At 52.5% G+C, this 24109-nt stretch overlaps 12 protein-coding genes across 12 annotated transcripts; 5 read left to right on the forward strand and 7 right to left on the reverse strand.

Moving 5' to 3' along the window:
- Positions 1–617: 617 nt before the first annotated feature.
- On the reverse strand, positions 618–2437 carry M409DRAFT_29027 (uncharacterized protein; the record flags this gene model as incomplete). Its single annotated transcript, XM_033809281.1, has 4 exons — positions 618–710; positions 763–984; positions 1049–1717; positions 1769–2437. The coding sequence occupies 4 exons, from the start codon at positions 2435–2437 to the stop codon at positions 618–620; spliced, it is 1653 nt and encodes a 550-aa protein (XP_033661530.1).
- Positions 2438–2836: 399 nt separating this feature from the next.
- On the reverse strand, positions 2837–4090 carry M409DRAFT_29028 (uncharacterized protein; the record flags this gene model as incomplete). The annotated part of the gene is made up of 1 exon (XM_033809282.1): positions 2837–4090. One exon carries the CDS (start codon positions 4088–4090, stop codon positions 2837–2839), a length of 1254 nt encoding a protein of 417 aa, XP_033661531.1.
- Positions 4091–5299: 1209 nt separating this feature from the next.
- M409DRAFT_59890 (uncharacterized protein) lies at positions 5300–6100 on the reverse strand (the record flags this gene model as incomplete). The annotated part of the gene is made up of 1 exon (XM_033814326.1): positions 5300–6100. The coding sequence occupies one exon, from the start codon at positions 6098–6100 to the stop codon at positions 5300–5302; it is 801 nt and encodes a 266-aa protein (XP_033661532.1).
- A 424-nt stretch (positions 6101–6524) lies between these two features.
- On the forward strand, positions 6525–7288 carry M409DRAFT_70376 (uncharacterized protein; the record flags this gene model as incomplete). The annotated part of the gene is made up of 3 exons (XM_033818698.1): positions 6525–6667; positions 6743–7025; positions 7058–7288. The coding sequence occupies 3 exons, from the start codon at positions 6525–6527 to the stop codon at positions 7286–7288; spliced, it is 657 nt and encodes a 218-aa protein (XP_033661533.1).
- A 71-nt stretch (positions 7289–7359) lies between these two features.
- On the forward strand, positions 7360–9131 carry M409DRAFT_70377 (uncharacterized protein; the record flags this gene model as incomplete). Its single annotated transcript, XM_033818699.1, has 2 exons — positions 7360–7548; positions 7764–9131. 2 exons carry the CDS (start codon positions 7360–7362, stop codon positions 9129–9131), a joined length of 1557 nt encoding a protein of 518 aa, XP_033661534.1.
- Positions 9132–9916: 785 nt separating this feature from the next.
- M409DRAFT_70378 (uncharacterized protein) lies at positions 9917–11664 on the forward strand (the record flags this gene model as incomplete). The annotated part of the gene is made up of 6 exons (XM_033818700.1): positions 9917–10075; positions 10133–10402; positions 10459–10845; positions 10894–10928; positions 10997–11319; positions 11378–11664. The coding sequence occupies 6 exons, from the start codon at positions 9917–9919 to the stop codon at positions 11662–11664; spliced, it is 1461 nt and encodes a 486-aa protein (XP_033661535.1).
- Positions 11665–11785: 121 nt separating this feature from the next.
- M409DRAFT_29032 (uncharacterized protein) lies at positions 11786–13542 on the reverse strand (the record flags this gene model as incomplete). The annotated part of the gene is made up of 5 exons (XM_033809283.1): positions 11786–12426; positions 12494–12603; positions 13079–13251; positions 13309–13413; positions 13471–13542. 5 exons carry the CDS (start codon positions 13540–13542, stop codon positions 11786–11788), a joined length of 1101 nt encoding a protein of 366 aa, XP_033661536.1.
- Positions 13543–14002: 460 nt separating this feature from the next.
- On the forward strand, positions 14003–15827 carry M409DRAFT_33112 (uncharacterized protein; the record flags this gene model as incomplete). The annotated part of the gene is made up of 3 exons (XM_033810277.1): positions 14003–14577; positions 14631–15068; positions 15122–15827. Coding segments are annotated over 3 exons (1719 nt in total), but the record flags the coding sequence as incomplete, so codon positions are not given.
- A 149-nt stretch (positions 15828–15976) lies between these two features.
- Positions 15977–17347, reverse strand: M409DRAFT_70379 (uncharacterized protein; the record flags this gene model as incomplete). Its single annotated transcript, XM_033818701.1, has 2 exons — positions 15977–17260; positions 17294–17347. 2 exons carry the CDS (start codon positions 17345–17347, stop codon positions 15977–15979), a joined length of 1338 nt encoding a protein of 445 aa, XP_033661538.1.
- Positions 17348–18881: 1534 nt separating this feature from the next.
- On the reverse strand, positions 18882–19481 carry M409DRAFT_59896 (uncharacterized protein; the record flags this gene model as incomplete). The annotated part of the gene is made up of 1 exon (XM_033814327.1): positions 18882–19481. The coding sequence occupies one exon, from the start codon at positions 19479–19481 to the stop codon at positions 18882–18884; it is 600 nt and encodes a 199-aa protein (XP_033661539.1).
- A 2602-nt stretch (positions 19482–22083) lies between these two features.
- M409DRAFT_29035 (uncharacterized protein) lies at positions 22084–22539 on the forward strand (the record flags this gene model as incomplete). Its single annotated transcript, XM_033809284.1, has 1 exon — positions 22084–22539. The coding sequence occupies one exon, from the start codon at positions 22084–22086 to the stop codon at positions 22537–22539; it is 456 nt and encodes a 151-aa protein (XP_033661540.1).
- Positions 22540–22851: 312 nt separating this feature from the next.
- M409DRAFT_59898 (uncharacterized protein) lies at positions 22852–23772 on the reverse strand (the record flags this gene model as incomplete). Its single annotated transcript, XM_033814328.1, has 1 exon — positions 22852–23772. One exon carries the CDS (start codon positions 23770–23772, stop codon positions 22852–22854), a length of 921 nt encoding a protein of 306 aa, XP_033661541.1.
- Positions 23773–24109: the final 337 nt, after the last annotated feature.

Consider the following 24109-nt stretch of genomic DNA (forward strand, 5'->3'; position numbering starts at 1 on the left):
CATCAGGACTGGGTATTGCTCCTTTTCTTATGTAGTCCATTCGTGCTGCAAATGCGGGAGCGACATCGATTCCAACAATTCGATTCCAATTGGCTAGGTGGCTGAATAGTGAGCGCATATTGATTACAAGGCTCCAAGTAGGTACTATCACTGCATTCGTTAAGTTAGACATAACAGTGCTCGTCTGGACCTGCGCGAGCCCCGTGATGGAATCGCGGATCTGCATCTTCTGCAGTCACAATGTATCCGAAAAGGGTACTTCGTCCGTGGTCATAGTCTAATGAGAAAGTGGGGGTAAGATAATGCCTGCTTACTACGAGATAGAATCCGAATGAAGTGGACGTTAGAAGTATGCTCAGGACATACTGATTCCATGCAAACCGCAAGCTCGAGTTTTGACTTCGTGGGGCGTGGCTGTACGAATCCTGGCTGTGGAATCTTGCCAGCAACGCAAGACAAACAAGGAAGACTGAAACAGGTATTCGCCCACTATAGAAACAATGACATTGAGATCTTAGTGCTCACCCAGGCGCCGGTTGTGATATGCCTATACGACCGTCAATGCATCGTAGATCTGATCAACGTACTTAAACGAGACTCTTTGTGCCAACCTCTCCCTACAACTTCGATGTCTGCCTCTCTTTCTTCATTTCCTCTGCTGCTCTTTCTCGCAAGTTCTTCTTGAGGATCTTTCCACTTGGGTTCTTGGGCTGTAGGAGGCAGTGAGCTACAGGCAGAGAACATTCACGGCCAAAGACTTACGATTTCATCGACGAACACAACGCCGCCGTCAGGGCGTTTGAATTTTGCCAGTCGGCTTCCCATGTACTCCATGACACCTTTTGCGTCTAGCTTCTTGCCCTCCTTGTTCTCCCTCTTGATGATGTACGCCCTGGGAAACTCCGAATCGTCCTTTTTGACTTGCACACCGATAACGGCAGCGTCATACACGCCAGGATGTTCGAGCAGCACCGCCTCGAGCTCCTGGTGAAGGTTAGCAAGCTCTTGAACGAAAGAACGGCTCAAACTGTTGGGGTTCACGACATACTGGCGGCGCGACCTGGAATCCACGGACTTTGATCAACTCCTTCTTACGATCCACGATATACCACTTGCCTGTCTGCTTGTCGCAGTAGGCGATGTCCCCTGTGTGGAAGAAGCCGTCCTTGTCCCAGCTCTTGTCGGTCTCCTTTTGATCGAGATAGCCGCGAATGACAGTCTCGCCTCGCACGCACAGCTCTCCACGCACATCGTAGCCGGTGATGTCTTTGTTTTCATCTGAAACGTCCACGAGCTTGAACTCGATGCCGGGAACCGGCCTGCCACAGGACCCAGTATCATCGTCTTCTGGGTAGGGAAAGTTGGAACATATGCAGGTGGTCTCAGTCATGCCGAAGACTTGAGTAAAGGGCGCTCCTGGTGCGAGGAGTTCTTGGAAGCGAGCCTGCTGTGCTTTCTCGAGAGGCGCCGCACCGCAGGTGGCGAACTTAATGCTCTTGAGCGAGTACTTGTGCCGTAGGTCGGATTGGATGATGGAGAGGACGATGGGAGGAACGGTCGCGGCGTCGGTGATTTGGTGGTCTTGGATGCATTTCAGGTAGCCTTCGAGCTCGAACCGACGCATGACGAAGGTCTGAACGCCGTTGTTGAGAGGTGAGAAATGGGTGCAAGGAGCAGTGGCAACGTGGAACATGGGAGTTGCTACCACTCGTCTCTCCTGTTCGACTTGTTAGCCAGTTTCTGCATACCTATGGCACGACTTCCTCACCTCGTAGGGTTTTGGATGCCATTCGTTGATCTGAACGTGTTGTGCAATGAGGTTGTAGTGGCTGAGCATGGCAGCCTTTGGCAGACCAGTCGTACCACTACTGAACATTCGAGCGGCAGTGGTGTTCTTGGATTTCTCAACATCATCCCACCTCTCCCACTCCTCTTCTCCGTGTTCTAGTAGTGTCTTCCACGACTTGAAGCCGTCTGGCACCTGTTGTCCTTCCCGATTGTCGAAGATCATTACTCTTTCGCGGGGGATGCCTCCATCATCAGCTGCCTTCAAGGCGTGCTTGAGGATCTCGGGCTCGACGATGATCATCTTGATGTTGGCGGCCTTGATGGCATGGGCAAGCTCGTAGGGTTGGTAGGAGGGGTTCGTCCCGGCGAACATGCCCCCAAACGCCACGATGCCATTGACGAGGATGGGGTAGTTGATGTCGTTGAAGCTGTGCAGGCAGACTACATCTCCCTTCTGCAAGCCAGCCTTCCTGAAGCCGGCAACGAGCCTGCGGATGGTGCTCCGGGCCTGGCCAAAGGTGTAGTGACGCTTCGGGTTCTGGACATCGATGTAGACTGGTTTGTTGTCGTCTACTTTGGGGTTGTCAAAGTACCACGAAGTAATGTCTTTGCCGGGGACTTTGAGCTCGTCTGGCTGCTTGAAGACCATGGTGAAGGGCGGTAGCGACTGGGCAGCGAGACGGAGAGACTTGGGAGAAACTCCATCTGAGCTCGCGAGCCACGAGCGGCGGCCAAGTCGTCCATACTGAGCTGGTTGCTTGTTGTCGGGTTTGTACGCATTGGGACAGGAACCACTCGAGCTTCACGGAGGCAGCGTCATCGCACCGTTGACCTCGGGACTTTGTCAAAGCTTATCGTGTTTTCAGCCTCATCGCTAGGTTGGCGCTAGTGTTTAATCCCGGAGCCCTTGCCGCGACCGGAAACACAACAACACGTCTCTCCTGAGCCGCTGACTGGAACGTCCTGCTGGGCTGCATGCGAACTTTTTCGAACCGCTGCAGTCGACCCGCTACGCCCTTATATCAAGAACGAGGACAAGCTGGGCATATCAAACATTGTGATCATTGACTTGCCCAAGTGCGGAGCTGATCGAGGTATCGAGCGGCGAGAAAGGATGCATCATCGCCCCGGGAATCTCCAAGACTTCAGAAATCAAGAAGTCCAGGTCGCCATAATCATCGCTTGCATGCCAATCACCTCGAATATCTGGGCCGTCATACATCCCACCGCCTGCTCGTGGAGTGTCCAGAGTTGAAGCATCCAGCGGATTTGGTCCTGATGTTGACGGCAAACTATCCACTTCTGCTCTCAACGTGTCCAGCACCACAGTGTACCTGAGCGCTGGAGGGCTTGTTTGGCTGACTTCCGCGAGGGCCTGATGCGCGGATTTGGCCACACCAAACAAGCGAACGTCTTCTTCGGCCAGGCGTCGCTCCTCTTGGAACCGGACTAGTCCGTGGAGGTACAGAATCGACACGGCATTGAAAGTGATGTTCAGCGTGAACCAGAAGATGTCAACTCGCTGGCCCGTGCGAGATATCGCAGTGAGTTGGCTCGCCAGCTCCACAGCAGCATCGATGCAAGCGGAATAGGACTCCAAGCCGTTCTCGCCGCGCCCACGTCGGTCGCCCTTCTGGAAGGCGTAGAGAAGATAGGGCCGATTGATCAAGATCACACAGTGCAGATAGAACATGCGGAGGACATTCGACTGTCGCTTAGATACCGGAACAAGGCTCGCCGGCTTGACTTCTCCTGAAAGAAAAGGTGGCAATGCTGCCTTCCACTGCTGCAGCGCTTCGTTATTCTCACGCATCTGTTCGAAAAGTCTCGCGCGTGTGAAAGTGTAGTGCTGCACTATCACCCTGCCAACAATCTGCGCCAGCTTGGCGTGAACTATGCTGGCCAAGGTCGTGCAGTCCGTGAATGGTGATGGCGAACATGTGCTGCAGCCATCGCTCAAGTCCTCGTCGTTGATGGCGGTGGGGAAGCCTTGCGTCATGAACTCACTGTGCACCAGCAATGGTCGCCCGAGCACGATACTCAGGTAGCGGTCTGTGGAGTATACGGCCCAAAATGTCCGGCTGTGGAGCTCAGACTGAAGCAAATTCTTCACCCCGTGCTTCGCTCGCTTGTGGTGCAAGCCGAGAGTGTAGCTCAGCTGAACGACGAAGCCGAACTGGTATGATGCAGCGTTGGGACGGGATGAGCTGAGGAGGTGGTGGACCTTGATCAGCCGGGCCTGAACAGACTCGAGGGACGGGCTGCCTCGCTCCTGGTCAAGAGCGATCGTTGCGTACTGCATAGCTTCTCAGGAGACAACGTGTCCTGTTCTGCGGTGGTGAGGATTCCGAGCAGGTGGGCTTTCAAGTGCAGCATTCCGTGGGCAAGTGTGAGCCAGCACACTGCCCTCTTGGCGTCATTCAGCTTTCCATGGTGGCCGAGTCTGAAGTCCTGTATCCACCCCTTCACACTCTGAAGGTGCAGAAAATGATAAGTGGCCATAGCCTGCTCAAAGTAGGCGGCAACAACAAGATCTACACATCGATCCGAGACGTCCTGGAGAATGTCCATGTTGTCACGCATGTATTTGGTCTGACTTTCTTGCACTCGATCTCCAAACGACAGCATATCGACATCCAGCGCCATTGGCGAAGTTGCCGACAAGGCTGCCGGTGCCAGGAACTGTGCCTGTCCCAGCTGCTCGCGAGCTCGTTGTACCCAGGAGAATGGGGAGATAGGACCGAAACAGTGGCCGGTCGAAGCCTCCACTACAAGCGGCTCACTCGGCGAACGGGACGGATCCTGGATTAGTGCGGTAGACGACGATATAGCTGCCTCGTTGCAGCTCAGCCCTGGCGTGTCTGAATTGCCGCTACCCCTGCCTACTGTCGGAGCCATTGCGCCTGACCTTGTCGCCGACACGGATGTGCCGCCACATTCAAGAGTTCGATCTCGATATGTGCACTCGCGCGATAGACGCTGACATCGCGCACAGGGCGTCGCTCCGGAGCATCGCTTTTTGTGCTCGCGGCAAGCGTCGCACGCCAACCCAATCTTCTGCCGCCTCATCATCTTGCTGAGTGACAGTTCTGCCCGCCGCAAGCTGGCAGCGGAACGCGAATGAATACTATAGTACTCGTCCAACCGGTAGAAAGAGAGGACGTCGGAAGGGGAGACGTCAGCTGTGATCGTTCGGAATCCTTTTCCGACTCGCATCCCGACGCAGGATTCCTATTCTTGCAACATTATACGCCTCAGTGAAACTCGATTAAGAAGATCTAATGTCAAGGACTTGCAGGCATGTACGGATCGCGACCAGTAAGAGCGGATTGAGCAACTTGGCCAGCGTGATCCACTTGAATACGCTACTCGAGATCCTCATATAAGGGGGGTTTATCTTCTGAGATAGCCGGAACAGGTTTCGCCACATCCGACAAGACAGATTGTTGACGATCCTTCTGTTGAGGGTTGCGCCATCGAAAGTCATCAACCTGCTCGACCCGAAGCTCTCTTATTGATTTGCTGATTCAATCACCCCTTTCGAGACTTCCGGCTTGACCTTCTCGCTCCCTGGAATTGTCCATTCGAGGTCGACTTCTGTAGTTATCAGAATGCAGAGATCCCGCAATGCTGGCATTCGGTACTTCCGGTTGAGTTCTTGGTACTCTGAATCGGATCCCATATCGACAAAGTGCTTGAAGGAAGGATACTGCGCGAGGAAGACCAGATCCCATTCTCCCGTGGCTCTGGCTCCGTGGAGTGGAGTCAGCGAGCCGTTGAATTTGACAGAGACGCCAGATCTTTTCGCCGGACCAGCTTGGACACCTTCGAGATACTTTTGGTAGCTGCCCTCTGCGAAGGCAAAAGGTTGATACGACACGAAATTCAGCATCGAAATCGGGCCCTTTGGACACAGCGGATGATCAGCGAAAGCCAGCATGCTCGGCGTGATTTGGTGAAACTGAGTGCAAAGCGCCCTCAGTGGTCGATCATAGAAGGATAGTTGTGGCGGGGGGAGTGTCGATTGGAGCTTGTCGTTAATCGGAGATGGCGATGCAACACAGACATCGACCTTGTGAAGAGCGTCTGTCAATTGGAGAACACGCTCAGGGAGCTGAATGCCTGATCCGAGACCCAGAACCACGTCCCAATCGATTGCGAGCATGTAGTCGGCTCTCATGGGCAAATGCACCCATTGCACAGCCCGGGCATTGACAAAGGGCGCGATACCCTCAGCCTTCAATTCGTGTTGCACTTCAGCCACCGATGCCGTCCGCCTCAAAGATAACAGGTAGTAGCTCATTGAAGTCATCGTGCTGCATGGATGCCGTACCGTCAAGTCGATGAGCAAGGGCGAGGCCTCAATACATGTACGCAATCGATGCTGCAGGCCGTGTGGCGAGGGTACTGGAACTGCTCCTCAGTCGGAGTCGGGATCGGCTCATGCCAGCGCAGATGACCTGCTCTTAAGGTGAAACGCGTGGTCGGCTTGACCGCTGCTGTCTTGCCCGTACGCGCGGAATGGGTAGGCGTCGGACTTGCCGCTGTTCTACTGTAGCTGCAGCCACGAACGGAGCGCTGGGTCGGGCTACTGTACCAGCACTGCGGATCCTCTGGAAGCCATCAGCTCAGGGGCAGCAAGGAGGCGTTCGTGCTTCCTGCGGTAGACATGATATAATCAGGGTCTCCGTCCTCGTACAAGACGTCCACTTCGACTTGTATATGATAACTTCATCATGTCAAGCTCAACAGCGATATACCCAAGTCTACGAGACAAAGTCGTCCTCATCACTGGAGGGGCCGAAGGCATTGGCGCTGCAGCGGTGAAACTGTTCTGCCGTCAAGGGAGCAAAGTGGTTGTCTTTGATATTCAGAGGTCGTCGGCACTCGGATTGATCGCAAAGATGAAAAGTCTCTAAGAGGAAACTCCTGTAGTAGGTATTACTGTTCCTAGATTCTACTTCTGCGACGTTACGGATCTCCAGCAGCTGAATGTTGCAGCCCATCAAGTCCTTGGTGACTATGGCCGAGTCGACGTGCTCGTGAACAACGCCGCGGCGACTGGGGCGAGAAGCCACCTTCCCTCTGATGAGGTCACGCCGCTCACATGGGATATGGATGTCAATGTGAACCTACGCCATGTCTTCTTCTTGACCCAGGCGGTGGTACCGAGCATGCGAAGCCAACGCTCTGGCAGTATCATCAACATGGGATCGATCAGCTGGCGGGTTCCCCAAGTGGGCGGACCCATTCGAAAGAGTACGGCAAGGACGGGATTCGAGTGAACAGTGTTATGCCTGGCCACATTGTTACTGAGCGGCAAACGGTAGAGGTCATGACGACTGAATACCGGGATCTTGTCCAGTCCCGCCAAACACTGAAGAGAGATCTGATGCCTGAGGAGGTGGCGAGCGTAATTCTTTTTCTTGCAAGTGACGACTCGAGTGCGGTGACTGGTAGCTCCTATGCGGTGGACGGAGGCTGGGTATCGGATCCATGAGCATTCTCTCAATATATTCGACTGGCTTTCTAGACCCGATCTGATATCCCAAGCTTCTTTTCATGCATAACATGAGTGCGTTGAGCATTATTAAACACGGAGAAGAGATACTGGGAGCCGCTTTCAAGCAAGCGTATATTGGTACACGAGATGAGCTTGCGGCAGCGACGCAGCTATCAAGCAATGCAGGCAAGACTGGGCGCTGCACGACTTCCGAATCATTGGCCGCGGCACACGGCGCCATCGAAATGCACCGCGAAGTCTTGTGCGCCTGCTTGATCAACATCACAGCAGACAGGCGCCGCTCTTTTACCCCTATTCTCATGGGATGAAGTATCTTCCATCCTAGTCTACCCAACACATGTCTACTCTGCACGATTAGCAGCATCTGGAGACGGAAGCGACTCCGCTCCTGCGACGAAGAGGAAGCGGCAACGACGATGAGAATTCGACAGCTCTCGACCTTCTGTCCAAGATCCATCGCTCTGCCGCCATTGAGGAGATATCTCTCCGAGCCGAAGCCGGCATCTTCCTGCGATATTCGACACCGTTGACCCTTACCTATCTCCTGCAATATGCCAACTCCCTGATCGTCATCATTGTCGCCTCCAGGTTCTCCACCGACGAGTTGGCTGGAGTTTCGCTGGGAATCACCACCAGCAATATCATCGGCTATGCGATCTTCGAAGGCATGGCCACAGCGCTCGACACTCTGTGTTCGCAAGCATATGGCGCCTCACGCTTGACCGATGTTGGAATGCACACCATTCGTTTCACCGTTTTCGTGCACCTGGTTGCTATCCCTATCGCCCTGCTCTGGTTCTTCTCCAATAACCTTCTCCTGCTGGCTCACGTCCCATCTCGTGCCCTTGCGGAGCATGCCGGAACATTTATTCGCTATCTGCTGATTAGTATCTCGGGGTATGCGACATTTGAAGCCGGAAAGAGGTACATGCAAGCTCAAGGCAATTTCTTGGCCGGATTCTTCGTTCTCCTCGCCTGCCTGCCAATTCAGATTTTCTGCACATGGGCTCTGGTGCAAGGAGGTGGAATGCGAGTCGCCGGGGCTGCATTGGTCGCTTCTGTGACGAATCTTGTACTTCCTTTGCTACTTGCAGGATACGCCATGTTCGTCAACACCGAAGCACTCCAATGTTGGCCATCATTTGAGCAGATCCGACTTGGATGGAGGAAGAATTGGAAGATCATGGTTCTACTTGCCATTCCTGGGGCCCTAATGTCGCTGAGTGAGTGGCTCTGCTTCGAGATCCTAACTTTCTGCACTTCCTATGTTGGGACGGCTTCTCTGGCGGCGCAAACCTTCCTGTCTACCACAGCCGTTGTTGTGTGGCACATTCCTTTCTCGGCATCCATTGCTTACAGCACTCGCATCGGGCAGCTCGTCGGAGCGGGATTGACAGCTTCTGTCGTCAAAGTCATGAGATGGTATGCACTGGTCTTTGCATGTATCGGTATCATGGACTCGCTGCTCAGCTGCGGTATTATCCTACTCATGCTGCGGTTCCTGGTGGACGATGCTGAGGTCGACCATCTAATTGTCCTCGCTTTGCCATATGTTGCTGGCTTCGTCGTCTTCGATGCCACCTCCAACTGGCCGCATAGTGTTGTCGGAGGATTTGGCTGGCAGAGCGTTGGCGCTTGGGTCACCGTCACCGTCAATTACATCTACGCCGTGCCACTGGCGCTGCTTCTGGAACTTGGATCCCCCAAGTTGGGCATTCGAGGGCTGTGGATTGGTTTGGGGAGTGGACTTGCCATCATCACGGTGGTGGAAGCTGTCGTAGTATGGCTGAAGCTGAAGAGAATGGATAGCATCTTGTAGCCGAAAGTCCGGCATCAGGATCCACGTCAGGGCCATCGAAAACGCTGGATAGCTTACCAAGCCAGTAAAGCTGCAGGCTAGGGCAATTGTTGTTGGATAGAGTCGGAATTTGGCTGGAAGATCCAAGTATGATTCAGTACTCGACTGTGTAGTTGCTAGAATGATGACCTCCTCTACACGTGCTACACGGCCTTTGGCACCACCCTCACAAAGATTTAAATGTCTTGCCTGGAGATATCAACACAAACTTCTGCCCACGGCCACTGCCCACGGATGCCACGGATTCTCCGCCCATTGTTTCGAGAACAGCGGATTCACCCCCCGGCGGTTTTCCGATCACGCCTCGTAGAATGCTCCGCAAACGTCCAACCATCTGAGCGACAGCTTCAGTATTTGGTTTACGGGACATTCGGGACCCGAGCAAAGTACGGCCCGATTGGATTCAAACACATTATGTCTCTGCGTCTTCGGGTTGTGCCTTTGCAGAGCTCGGCTGCTCTAGAGCGACTGTCCTTGTCAAGTAGGCCAGTGGATTATCATGCGGCTACAAGTAGGATCAGGCTATGACGATTCGAGAATCATCGACGGTGTGGAATGATTGCATGACAATCGTAATGAAAACGTATAATGCTGCTGGCTCGCCATAAAGACAGGAGTCGCGGCGCTCTTGATCATCTGCCTTGACACCTCATCTTGCAAAGCGCACATTTTCACCATAACCTTGTGGGATGGAGGAGAAGGTCAGCCATACGCAGCATGAAGACCGAGCTTCAAGGCTCGTGTCCATGATTCGAATGCGGGATGCCCGATGGAACCTCTATCACCCTCTGGACAGCGAAGAAACTTCGTCTGAGAACCTGGTCGGCTTCGATGCGGATCTGGACCCATATCGACCTCGAAACTGGCCATGGCGGAAGAAAATCACGACGGTCATGCTTTACGCCGTGATTAGCCCAGAATGAACATCACTCAAGCCACCGAGCTAACAAATTTCATGCCAGACAACAACGACGACATCCACTTTCTCCTCAAGCGTATTCTCAACCGCCATCGTCCCAATATCAGAAGCATTCCATGTTTCCACGGTCGTGGCTACCCTGGGAATCTCGCTTTTCCTTGTTGGCTTCGGCGTGGGACCTCTGCTATGGGCGCCACTATCCGAACTCTACGGCCGAAAGTTATCTGTCCTTGTGCCGGTTTTCGTCGGTGGGTGCTTCGCGTTTGGAGGAGGTGCTGCTAAGGATCTCCAGACCATTATGATCTGTCGTTTTGTAAGTTGGCCATACTCTCACAGTGAGTTGTTTTCGACTGCTAAAGGATGATGAAGTTCCAAGGACTGTTTTCCAGTGCTCCTATTTCGAACGCCGGCGGAGTCTTAGCTGATCTGTACCAGGCAGATAAGCGTGGTGCCGCAATGGCTCTTTATACTGTGTCAAACGTCGGAGGACCCATGGTTGGACCGCTAATAGGCGGCGCCCTGTGCATAAACAAGAGCCTCGGATGGCGCTGGACACAATATATTAGCGGCATTTGGGCCGTGACGCAGGTCGTTGTGGGGCTTATAATGCTGGATGAGACGCACGAGGGCACATTGTTGAAATGGAAGGCTCAAGATTTGCGACGTCGAGGCAATTGGGCACTACATGCGAACCATGAGGAGGCTAAATTCACCGCATCAGACCTCGCCAGAACCTATTTGATCCGGCCACCAAAAGTAAGTGCTTGTTAGTGACTGTATACAACAGGTTCTCATGATGTACAGATCCTAGCGACGCCAATTGGAATCCTTATGGCTACGTGAGTTCCTACTCTATCTGCCAGTATTTGTATGCACGACACGGATACCAGTGCTGACCGAGAACTAGATATCAGGCCTTTGCATTCGGCACCCTCTATGCGTCCCTTAGCGCTATTCCAATCATCTTTCAGGAGGTTCGAGGTTGGAACGAGGTTGTGGGTGCCCTGCCCTTTCTTGCTATGCTTCTTGGAATCGTGATAGGGGCTTCCGCTACCTACTTTAACCAGCCGTTCTACATGAAGCGGTTGAAGCAGAACGGTGGCAAGCCGGCCCCCGAAGCTCGACTTCCTCCAGTCATGCTTGGATCAGTCTTCTTCACAGGAGGGCTTTTTATGTTGGCTTGGTCGTCGAGCAGGGCTGTGTTCTGGCTGGTGCCAAACATCGGTCTTGGTACGTAGCGCGGGACTTAGAACCTTCTTTATCCGCTGCTGACTTCAATGGTATATAGTTTTCGTGGGCTTCGGATTCCTGACGGTGATGAATTCAGCCAACAGCTACGTCGTCGATACTTTTCAGCAAGTCGCTGCTTCGGCTCTTGCGGCGAACATCCTCTGGCGAAGCGCTTTCGCCGTGGCTTTCCCGCTCTTCACTTCGCAAATGTTGCACGCTTTGGGTGTCGGCTGGGGTGTTAGCATCTTTGGTTTCGTGGCTGCAGCGATGATGCCGATTCCTTTCGTACTGTACAGGTTCGGAGCCAGAATCAGAGCTAAAAGTGTTGGGTTCGCCCTTGGATAGGTACGACATACGGTGAATGAGGAAGTCTGAGCAGCGTTCAGTGTCAATCTGAGAAAGCCCATCATTTGCAAAAGAGCTCCCCGTCAGGCATTCATTGGGAGATCATTCTACCGAATCGTACCTATGGAAATTCTACCTTGGCGTTGCCAGATGCCGTTTCAATCCCAGGTTTGGTCACCTCAACGACCAACTTCTTGCCCGAAATGTCAGCTGCAAATAAATCTAACATCTCCATGTCGCCTGGAGTGGTCTCTCCAGAAAGCTGGAAGTCCAACTGGCGAAATATGCATCCCACAGCTAGTAAAATCTCCGCTTTAGCAAGGCTCTGTCCGATACAGTTTCTTGATCCAGTGCTGAAAGGAGTAAACGCTTGCGAGGCCTTGCTTGAGGATGGTTGCTCCAGCCATCGCTCTGGACGAAACTCATCCGGATCAGGATATGCCAATGCATCCTGCTGGTGTACGTAATTCTGCATACACACCGTCGTACCCGGGGGCAAGATGACACGAAGACCAGTACCCAACGTGATTTCCAGACTCTCCAACAATGTTCGAGGCAAGCTTCCCACGATGGCCGGGTGCAACCGCATGCCTTCATTGATGATGGCATTCAAGTAGACAAGGTTTCGAAGCTCAATCAGTCGTAATGGTGCTCGTTGTAGCTCTTGTCGTAACTTCAGTTGGATGCCTCTATTCTCGGAATGTGACAGCTGGTAAATGATGTACAGAATGGTCGTGGCTGTGGTACCACTACCAGCGAAGGCTATCGTCGGTCGATCAATTAGCAAATACCCTGACGAGGAGGCTCGATGTTTGCACAGGGATCTTACCCAAGCCCATTGCTTCTTCCAGCGCTTCGTCATTGGTGAGACCCCTCCCGAGATAGTTGTCCTTCCCATACACGAAAGGTCCAGCTAGGTAATTGTTGGCATTCTCGATGCTGACGTTCGCTTTAAAGCTTTGAAGTAGCTTTCTTGTCGTATGCTCCCATTGCAGCAGTGACTTCAGTTTGTTGCCCAACTTTCCTGGCAACATTCTCCAGACTGGCTTCGTAAAGGCCAGCGCAGATGCAATTGGTAAGATGGTAATCCCGTTGTGCATATGTTAAAGAAAAGCGGACTCGTCGATCAACTGGTCATGTGAAAGATCATGAGCGAAGGCTACATGGCCTATTACCTCGAGGCTGAACAAGTGGCAGGCTTCGTAGACATCTGTCTTTCCCGAAACCTCAGCGTCGCTCAATATACGAGACTTCAATTGTTCCGCTGCGCCAGCAATAAGGTCTTCGTGTTGGTCGATGGCCTTCTGGGAATATGAACGACTCTGCATCTTCCGTCGTGCAGCGTGCCACGCCGGGTTCCTGCGTATCACGAGATTTACGTTGTCTACCTGAATGCGAAGATGGGAAAGCGTACCTCAGACTGAAAATGTGCTCATGGTTCATTTTCGCGGCCTGGTAGAAAGTATCTGGCTTGATACTTGTGGTTTGGCTGTAGATAGTCCGATATAGGTCGGGATCTGCGATTGACACTTCGTTGGGCCCGATGCGCACGTAGTAGCCGAATGCCTTGTGTAGTCGAAGGAGGTTCTGTCAAGATAAACAAACGTCAGGGCTGATACGCCATGAGGTCCAGATAGAGCATACCTGAGCCCTGCAACCACTTCCATGGGATATATAGTTGGTTATGACCTTCGCCCAAAACGGACCTGGCACCTCGCGAAGCGGATGGAGGTAGACATTGTAGGCATACTAACATTGGCTTGTTAGCCTCACATAGTGGCTAAGGGCTCTGAGGTCAGATCCTACAGTGTAAACCAGTCTCACGCATGCGATCGTGGCTAATGCTAAGCACGTATAGATGACAAGCTCGTTCGCCATGGTTTGCTCAAATTCCTCTTGTGTTTCTCGGAGGAATGTTAATGTTAGCTCTCAAGGATGAAGCCGTTCCAATGTCCCCGCGACGTATGTTTATAATGAATGTGAATTCGAGACAATTACCTGACGCTTCGTGTTGAAGTTGCTGGAGGCATTCGCAGCCTTGTCGGCAGTAGTCACTCACTCGACACCGGGAGCTCGAAGTTCCGACCATGCGGCGTTGCTGGTTGCCATGATCCGTATACCAGTCTTCGCACTCCACCATCTGTGTCATCAAAGTGAACCCCAACACGGCAGCTTTCTGGATTGACGGAGTCTCCGGAATTTGACCCGCGGGCCGCGGGCAGAGAGCACTCCAGCCGCAGCAGTCCGCAGAATTGCATCTGCAGTTGTCTTCGTTGTATCAGCCTCAGTTCTGCTCCTCACACTTCGGGATCCAGGAATGACGAGGTCGCGCACCGCGGCGTGCTACGCATGCAGACAGCGAAAATCTCAATGCAAAGTTGAGCCTGAACAGCCTCTTGCGTGCATGATGTGCCGCTCGCATGGCAGTACCTGCGTCTTTCCTCCATCACGGCCGAAAGCCCAGAAACGAAGGTATCGGCGCCAGTGTAACGGTCCGGGAGACGTGGAGATCTCGCAGCTTCAAACGATTGGTGTTGAACAGGCTTCTGTCGTCCCACACTCGGACACTGGGCACGGCATTGCCATCAACGTCCAGAGCGACTCCAGCGCCGACGGCCAATTGAGCCTGGAGGCAGCAGCCGAAGCATCTTCTAATCAGCGCCTTATTGGACCAGTGTTGGCCAGTGACGATCAGCATCTCTCGAAGCTGATGGAAGACAAAGGTGTAACGGGCACCGCCACTACCCGTACGGTGTTCTCTTCGAGGCATGGAAGCAACCTGTCAGCCCCTATCGTCTTCACGCCGGCCAGGAGAAGACCAGTGGGCCTGCATTCAAGGTCCGAACCGGCTCAAGAGACACTTGACATTATCAAAAAGCTTGTTGAGCCCTGGGAAGATGACCTTCTCAAGTTGTGAGTATTCTAGTTGATCGCCAGCTCTTCAGCAGGCTAAGATCAAAGCACAGATATGTTGCGAAGGCGGAAATTTGTTGCCCATTGCTAAGCAAGAAGCAACTTCATCACTTGCTTGATACCCGAGATGGAAATGCGCCGCCTGCTCTCTTGGCGTGCCTTCTTGCACATAGCCTTACGTTCTGGAGTTCAAGCCAATGGCTGTCATCTCGTCGACCCCCAGACCAGAGGTTCATCTGGAATCTAGCCAACGAGGCGCTCTTTCTGGAGATGCGGGTGTCACCGAAGTTGTCGACAATAGCCGCGGTTCTGCTCAATGTCGGAGGACGGCCAACTTCCATGGTCTTCAACAACTCGGGCCAGCTTGGGTTTGCCATATCGGTTGCGTACACCTTGGGGTTGAATCGAGATCCTACCGAATGGGACATTCCGCCACACGAGAAAGAAGCTCGAATGAACTTATGGCGCGGACTACTTCTTTATGACCGATGGTGCGCAGGACAGTAGCTGGGTCAAGGCTGGGTCGAAGGCTGACGCTTGCTAGGCAGAGCCTCGCTCATGGCTCACCGCCGCACATTCAAACAACTTACTTTGATGTTCCTACTATCGAGCCATCAACCCAGCTGACACAGCATACTGTAGAATCCAATGCTCGGTCCATATATGAACACCTTCTCACCCTGACTGAGAACGTCCTATCGCCTCACCTATGTGAGATTAATCGATTGGCTACCGTGGGAGACAAGTCTTTCAGCTCGAACGACCAGAGACACGACAGCACTAGCCGACTTCAAGAATGGATGGACTCTTCAACCGGCGTAAGTCGTAGCGTCATCATTCGAGGAACAGACCTCAGCACTCCCGGAGCCGCAAACCTCAGACTGGCTTTTCTCATAATACAGTTTCTGGATCGCCGTCTGAACATGGGCCCAGGTCACGAAGCATCTGGCCAGTCGGGGCACTACCAACCCGCCTTGAGAGCTGCGGAAGACGTTGTATTCTTTCTCCAAGAATTGGGCGAAGATGAGTTGCAAGGCTATTGGATGCCAACGATGGGATTCGCACTACTCATGGTTATGACGTTTCTCATACGATCTGTATTGGATACTGACCCTGCACAACGTGAGCTGAACCAGCCTTTGGGATTCGCGCAGACGATGATGGAATGTCTTCGTGAACACCGAAAGCGAGGGAACTGGGATATTGCCGACTTGTGCTTGGGTTATTACGACCAGGCCCTGCAGAAAATCGCAAACATCGAAGGCTACGATGGCCTCGCCAACAGAAGTTTGGATTTCTCACTGCCAGACACACCATTCATCTGGGATCAATGGTCCATGAGTGACTGGCCGGAGCAAGGCTTTGAGGGATTCGAGTGAGACCATGGCCAAGAATTGGTCTAGATGTCCTGCAAAGGGAAGGTGCCTAGCGTGCTTGCAAGAGCCTGCTCGAGTATACGCAGTCCCTCCTCGATCTCTGCCTTGGTTGTCACGATGGGTGGAGCAATTCTCAATGCGCCGCTGAAATACGAGTCGCTGCTCAGGTTCGCCCACAGGCCAAGCTCGAACGCTTTCTCTGCTATGCTGCGGCCCAGTTCGACCGCTGGCGATCTGGTTTCCCTGTCCGACACAATTTCCACTCCGGCCATGAGACCACGGCCTCGCACGTCACCAATACACCCAAACTTGCGCTGCAAGTTGCGAAGCCCGGCGTGCAAAACGTCGCCCATTGCTTTCGAATGCTCAGCCAGATTGTCCCTCATGACGATCTCCAATACTTTATCGCCAACAGCGCATGGCAAAGGATCATTGGCATGCGTGGTGTACATCGTGAAGCCACGAGCCTGACAGACCCTGTTGATCTCGGTGCTGGTGACGACTGCACTCAGCGGGATTCCATTTCCCAGCGTCTTGCTCAGAGTGACGATGTCGGGCACGACCCTCTCGTGCATGACTGCCATCAGGTCACCGCTCCGACCAATCCCTGTCTGTGCTTCGTCAACGATCAACAGCATGTCTCGCTTCGTGCATTCTCTCTGAAGAACCTTGAGGTATCCAGCAGGCAATACATGAATGCCTGCCGAGGACTGGATGCACTCTACGATACAGGCTGCCAGAGAGCCGCACGACTGCATATCAATCATGGCCCAGCCGTGCATCATCTCTGCTTCCCAATCATGGCCACCATCGAGTGTGCGAAAAGTGGAGCGATATGCATTTGGCGCTGGCAACGCGAACATGCCAGGCATGTTTGGACCGTATCCTTTGCGACCATATCGATACTGCACTCCCAACGCCTGGGCCGTCATCCCATGCCAGCTCGCCCCGAGCCCTACGATTTCGAACTTGCCCGTAAACATCTTTGCCAATTTGATCGCCGCTTCATTGCTTTCGCCGCCTGTCGAGAGAAAGAATGCCTTATCCAAGCCAGGTGGGAGCATTTCGACCAGTCGTTCCGCCAAAGATATCACTGGCGGAGATACCATACCACTGAACAGGTGATCCAGCTTGGCTGCATGGTCTGCAATGACCTTAACTACCTCAGGATGGCCATGACCAAGTAGGCATGACATTTGTCCAGACGTCCAGTCGAGGAACTTGTGACCAGTCGATGTGTAGACATATAGGCCGCTCGCTGCTGTGATGATGTCGTCCCGATACGTGGCGCCGATATTCCCAAGATACTTGAGTGCTCTTGCCTGGAAGTTGCAATCTACACTTGGGGATGATGTTGGTTGAAGGCCCGCAATGTCGAGATCTGGTAAGGACATGTTTGGGCCGGAGAGTCTCGGTGGATTGGAAGCTCGGTCTTGCCTGAATGATCGCAATTCTTGGTGGGTGACCTGCTCGTAGATGAGCCTGTTTTTATGTCATTCGAGCTGCACTCTGTTCGATACTGGAACCTTGCCGCGGCGAGCGCGCTGGATCTTTCCGCGGGCCGCGCAGCATGTTGACGGTCAACGATAACGTCCTTTCAGTGATGGCTGGATCTCATCGAACACCGGAACAGGAATTCGGGGCCTGCGGTAGGTTCTGCAGGTCCCATTCATCTGTCCCGTTGAAGGAATCTCAATCTAAGGAAGACGCAGAATAAGTGGACAGTGAAGATTGCGCAGGCTCCGGTAGTCACTGGAAAGAACGACAAGAAGACATTCCTGCTTGGTGACTGGACCCGAAAGTACGCAATGATCATCCATTTGTTGGAGGAGTTTTGCTTGGGTATGCGGCGTCATTGTTTTCATTGCTGGTGGTGATGCTATCCTCGCCGATGTTCTGGTTGTACTGGTGCTGTACAGAGGTGGAAATGCGATGTCAGCTAAGGTCTTCACGATGTTCTCCCCATGCGCTCTATCTCGTCGCAGTAGGTATGTTCTCGAAGTCGATCTGAAGTTTGCAGTGACAGGTCTTCGCAGACAATGTCGACAGTGGTGTGTCTGAAGCTGGAAACGGGCCAGGCTTGTACGATATTTGGAAAACGTGTGGCATGTGAATTGTTGCAACCTGGAAACAGATGATGGTTGAGATGTCTTCAACGCTCCGCAGGGATTGCAGAACTCGGAATCCTACGACTCTCCCATCAGCTACAATGTGTACTTCATTTCAGCATCTCGGTGCTGGCCTGTCTGCTGTACGAAGAGGGCACCGGTTCATTGCCATCCACGCGATCAAGTTTTGCTATCCTGTTTCTTATTCCAGGGGTGACTTACCATGTCAAACGAAAGTAAGCCAAGGACGTTTCTGAACAAGAAGCGCACGAAATCATGCACGAGGTCCATGGCCAGGATGGACATCGGGGGGAGAGAATCTCAACGTAAGCGGAGGAGACCCCGACGGAGGCCGTTCAAGAGCAGGAGAAGAAAGCCTGAGAAGTTTTCACTCTCGTTCAGGCTGTCTGCTCCGAAAAGGAGTGAGGAAGTGGTCTGGTGTTGGAGAACAAATACTCGGAGTCTACTCGGTTCTTTTTCCTCGATCGTTCTTAGAAGCGAAGCTCACTTTCTACCAGATGTTTTCGCACACGTCCGAAGACTCGTCGGCAGCCAGTAGCCATTAACCTCGACGCCGTACCCTCTCTCCCAAGCCCCAGACCGGTACAGATACTGTGGACGATGTCGTGGCCTAATCAGGCTTGACTTCATGATAATGGGCACCATAGGCCTGCGGAAAAGATCTCGGAATCTCACATCCCCCGACTTCAAGTTTGGGACGCCCTTGTAGAACGGTCTGTACAATTCCTCACCAGTGTCGGACCAGAGGTGGCGGTAGTCCTTGGGCGCTGTTGAACATAACGAAAGTATGTCTTTACTCTCATTTCGCGTCTCGAAGATCCTTGCCCAGCACCACCATCTCTAGGCCATCGGCAAGAATCCCCCTCCCATCTTTTCCGTAGAAGAATGGCCGCTTCTGCCCAGTCTCCTTGTAGCCCTGCTTCGCATACCACTCCTTCAACTCCTTTCTCGTATGCACAAAGTCAAACTCAAGTCTTGTCGCCTTCCACTCCTGCTGGACAAATCTCTCCGCCTCGACGAGCATGTCCTTCCCGTAACCTTTGCTATGCAGCGTCGGGTCAACAGCCAAGAATCCCAGCCACGCAGATCCAGGAGTGACGTGCTGTAAATGGTCCGGAGGTGGAACAGTAGTGTCAGGACGGCGTAGAAAACATGTCGCCGCAATCCTCGAGTCGAGGGTTCCAGCCAGCATAATGGTTTCCGAGCTTTTGCCCAAGATGAGATCTTCGGCTAGGCCTTCCGACACAATGTCTACGCGCTTCTCTTGCTCGTCATACAACCAAGTCTGTCCGGTCTTCTCGCTACGGAAGGCTGTGTTGATGAGATTTGCGATGTGGGATGCATCGTTGACGGTAGCAAGGCGAAATGTCATTGGGCGTTTGGGGCTTGGCGATGACATTGTCGGTTCCTTCCCAATGTCTTCTTCGAGTCTGCCTCGCTCTCTCTATGGAATGACTCTCGTATGAGGAACTTCGAAGCTGAACTTATGTTTCAAGAGAAGCGAGCATGGCAGTGACGAAGTTCGAAGCGCCTTAGGGCGTGTTGCAGAGATGAGGTTCCATTGCAGCATCGGGAGCTGTCCCACTGCCGAGCTGAGGACTCTTCGGCTGCTCCGGGATCGCTTTTGAGGGACAACCACATCCCAGAAAATCGCTGCATTGCGAGAAATGTCATTGTAGTAGTGAATGCCCATAGAGCGTGACTTCTACACAATCAACGCTGTCGGAGATAGTAGCTAGGATGGAATGATGGATGTATCTTGCAGAGCGCTAACTGATACAAAGATCATCGGAGAGATATCACAGTCTGAAATGGGGGAAAAAGAGATACTCGATCATGGTCTTCGTGCTCGGATATAGCTCGATCATTGAATCTCTTCTAGTCTTTCGATCCGGTAGTATGTAGTACTCAAGTGTCTCGAGTGACAGACCTTCGAATGGCATCTAGGATATGTTCTGGTCTATACTTTCTTGATGCATACGAGGATATGTTGACAGAGCCTAGTAGGCAGAGTTACGTTCGTTATATGTAGATACAGGAACGAGGAGGACGAACCCTGAGGACTGGGAAGCATGTCTTGGAGCGTACTTGCTCTCGTAGACATAGCCGACGTAGAGCTCGAAAAAGGCAACATCGAGGTAATTTTCTCTCCGCCTGAAGATCTAAAAAGCTTACCAAATGTGCACCCTAACCCCATACCCTCAGCAATCATAGCTTTCCCGAAAGGATCTTCGGGTGTTCGATAAACATCTACTCGTGCTGTGCTAAGACCTTTAGTATTAGCAATTCCTACGTGCTTCGGGAAGAAATAGATGCTTTGTTAGTTCGCAACGCTTTGGCGGGAGGAGAGCCCGGCGATAGGTCTTTTTCTGTCTTATACGTGTGTTTCAGAGTGTAGAATTGGCAAAGCCTTGTAAAACCACAGCAAGCTTCCTGGCAAGGCTGTGTACGTCAGCGAAACTACAATTGAATCCCAAACTCCCTACGCATAGAAATGACTGCACATCATCTTAAGCTTTGATCCCTAGTTAGTAAAGGCAAGCCGTGTTGCTCGAGCATAGTGCAGAAATCTTCGAGCTCCGCGATCTTGCTCTACAACTTTTCCCGACAGAATCTAGGGATGGCAGTTGAGGATTTTGACGGGCATGTCTGTCCCGAATGCACTAGTAGTACTTGAGGATATTTCTCATTCGCCCACGAATCTGTAGACGATAACTTGGCAGAATGGGAAAGTATGATGCAGTCCAAGATTCTGGAAGTAGGTCAAGAAGGATGGAATACGCGTCGGCTCGCAGAAAAGATTGAGGCTCAGAATCAAGAGCTGGCAAGGCTCAAGTTGAGATGGGATGTCGAGAAAGAGCCGCTGGGAGAGGAGCTTGTCACTACGGAGCTTCTGGAAACTTTAAACAGTGGCTTGATGGAGATCCTAGAAATGTTGGAGACTGAATACGAGCAGTCTCCAGTTAATCGACTCTGTGGTGGAAGATTGGAGCTCTCTTCCGCGAGTGCTGACGATTGTAACCTGCGCTCGTGCTATCTCGGCAACCCCGTCGTTCCAGTCTAAATGATTTCAGGTCCAATTCGATGTTGTTAGTTCTCTCCTCTTTCTCGTTGCCAGATCCCTGGTCTTAGCAAGCTGTGATAGTAGGCTTGTCCATTGCCCGGTCCATCCCTCCCATCAACCTAGTACACGTACGTATCGCGTGCGCAAGGGGTTCGTTCACGTTTCGATTCGGCCGTGATATGCCTAAGTCATCTCTATTTCGGCAGCCCTTGTGGTCCATACCCACCCTTGTGCAACGAGATATCGTACATACGAACATCATCTTCGACTTCGACGTAGTGAGTTGTTGCTAATAGACGCTAGCTATGGAGACGTGAACTGTTGCCGAATGATCGCTGCGCCTTGAGTCCCACTCTCGTTTGCGTCTTTCAATGCCTCTCTTAGAATATGCACAGCTCTGTTCTGCGTCTGCGGCACGGTGGGTTCGATGAGGCTTTCGTGGAGTAGCTGGTGGTAGGTGCTTGCTAGTCCGGGAGAGAAGCTTCTGCTCGTCAGAGTAGTTGGACTCATCTTCGAACAGTCGGAAGCAAGAGGTCTCAAATTGCTGATTGTCAATCAATGTTCCAAGTCCATAGGCCAGATGGACTAAGGGTTGATGTCTGGAAGACAAACGCGCCTTGAAAGCCCGCATGTGGAAGCGCGGACTGTGCGCTAGAAAACTCTAATTGCCATCAAGCTTGCGACACTGGAATTTCCGAATCTAGCTCTTGACACCACACCTTCCGTCCACACCTAGAACTGCGACAAGCAGACTGCATTAACGTTGATACGTCTATATCGTCCACTCAGAATATATCAAAGCTGTTGACTCATTTTCTAGCATCGCTGTTGTTCCTGAGGACCCCTTCCAACATCCACGCTCCATCGGCATCTCCCATTCCTAAAAGGTATGTGCTGAAGTACAACCGGAACTTCGACTGGAGCTGACATTATTTAGATGGCTCCAAAGCGCACCACCGTGGAAGCCGTCGATGGCGCAGTCGAATTCCACCTCCGCGATCGCTTCGTCAAGACTGGCGTGTCACAGAACAAGATCCATGCCTATAAGGGGTCCGCCGAAAGTGGAGACTTCAAAGTGCGCATTGCGCGCTGGAACGACGGTGGAAGCATCTGGGCTTCCATGCTGGGCTCGAACCACAAGCTCGTCTATATCGCCGACCAGCGGCTGAGGGTCGGTCTGCCACCGGTCGTCGAGGACCCTAAGAACCTCTTCGATGCCGCCCTCGTTGTGCCAGAGTACGACCAGCCGAGACTCTTTGGCACTGGTAGCGTTGAGACCTTCACCAAGAACGTCGAGGTTGCGATTGCTGAGATCTTTGGCGCCACGCAAGACAAACTCTTCCCGAGCTACCACGGACTGCGCTTTTCGACAGTTCGGCCTATAGTAGCTTGAATATAATCTTTGTGAAGGAGCATGAGCGTTGTGCTGAGCCTTGTGGCATTGCTCTTCAGAAGGAGTCGTTGCTTTTCGGAAGTTACACACGAGGAGCTTGCTTCGTGTCGAGGATCGTAAGATCAGGATTACACGAGTCATGAAAGTGATTCAATACTACTGTCTTACGATCAAGGGCATCGTCGAACGACGTTCGGCCTGCTGCAAGCTGAAATCTGCCAACTATCTCATTCAATCTCATCCCCTGCCCTCACCATCCCACCGTCCCTCTCTCTCAACCCGTCGCCCTCCAGCCTACTTCTCGTCTGGATCCTAAACAACAGTCCCGTCACCAGTGACCGCGTCAACCTTGCCCCAGTTCAGAAGCCACTTCATGACATTAATCATGGCCGTCGTGCTCTCATTGCAACTAGAGATACTCTTCTTCCACTCCTGCCACAAAGTCATGTTTCCCACAAAGAACTGATACGCTTGCGATCTTGTGGATGCTACGTTCAGGCGAAGGGCGTTCTTCACGAGACCGAATGGGTCATGACCGGTCTTCCTCGCTGAAACGAAATGAACAATCATGGTAGGCCGCTGTTGACCTTGGAAGGAGTCGACACTCGCGACTCGCAGGCCATCCCTCTGGTCATGCTTCTTGGTCTCGATGTTTCGAATACCATTGATCTTCAGGTTGACAATGAGCAGGCGGAGGTCTTCCCGGTACATACTGATAACGCCGATCTCGTTCCACTTCACACCAAGCCCCGCAAGTAGTTTCACCAGGGGAATGGTAGCTTGGATCCCACCCCCGTTGTACGTGGACGAACCGGTATCTTCTTTGCTGGACCTGGTCTTGACGTCGAAGAAGAACACTCGATCGTTCTGGGTTGGAGTGCGCGATCTCGGAGGGAGGGCTGGGGATAGGGTCTGCACCAAGCTTGAGACATTCCGTGTCAGAGGTGTATCCCAATGGGATGCTGGAAGGACCGACTCCATTTCGCCCTTGTAGAAGATTTCGTTGGCCATCGCAGATGTATCGGGGTGGCCGCGATAGTTCTTGACAAGCTTGACTTGGGCCAGCTGCGGCCATCCGTCCGCGAGTCGTTGCAGGATGGATGTGCTGAGCAGCTTGCCCAGTGGGTCGCGGCCAGACTGGTCTGAAGGAACGAGGGGACCAAGCTGCCGACTGTCCCCGGCGAGAACAAGAAGCTGCAGTGCCCCTATGCGGTTCAACACTAACATAAGCATGTCAGGCTCGGTCGCTATGCCTGCCTCGTTAAGGAAGATTGTATCGGTAGTGAAGTCCTCGCTTCGGTGTTACGGATCGAAGTTCGAAGCGCGCAGCTTGGCGCAACCCTAGGTACTAAGGCTAGCGCTTATCCTTCGAAATATATACGCGTAACGAGCGTACCTCGCGACTTTAGCGACTAGCGCTCTTTACGCCTACAGCGCCCTTCGCGCTCTTCCTTTTATATATAGGAACGATATTATAGTTTGTATAATAGCGTTTAACTTACTATTTAATCTTACTATTTAGTTTATAATTATACCTAAACTTCTATTTTAAGATTATTTTAGTAGTCTA

The sequence above is a fragment of the Zasmidium cellare genome, assembly GCF_010093935.1.
Source record: "Zasmidium cellare ATCC 36951 unplaced genomic scaffold M409scaffold_47, whole genome shotgun sequence".
In the NCBI taxonomy this organism is placed as follows: Eukaryota; Fungi; Ascomycota; class Dothideomycetes; order Mycosphaerellales; family Mycosphaerellaceae; genus Zasmidium; species Zasmidium cellare.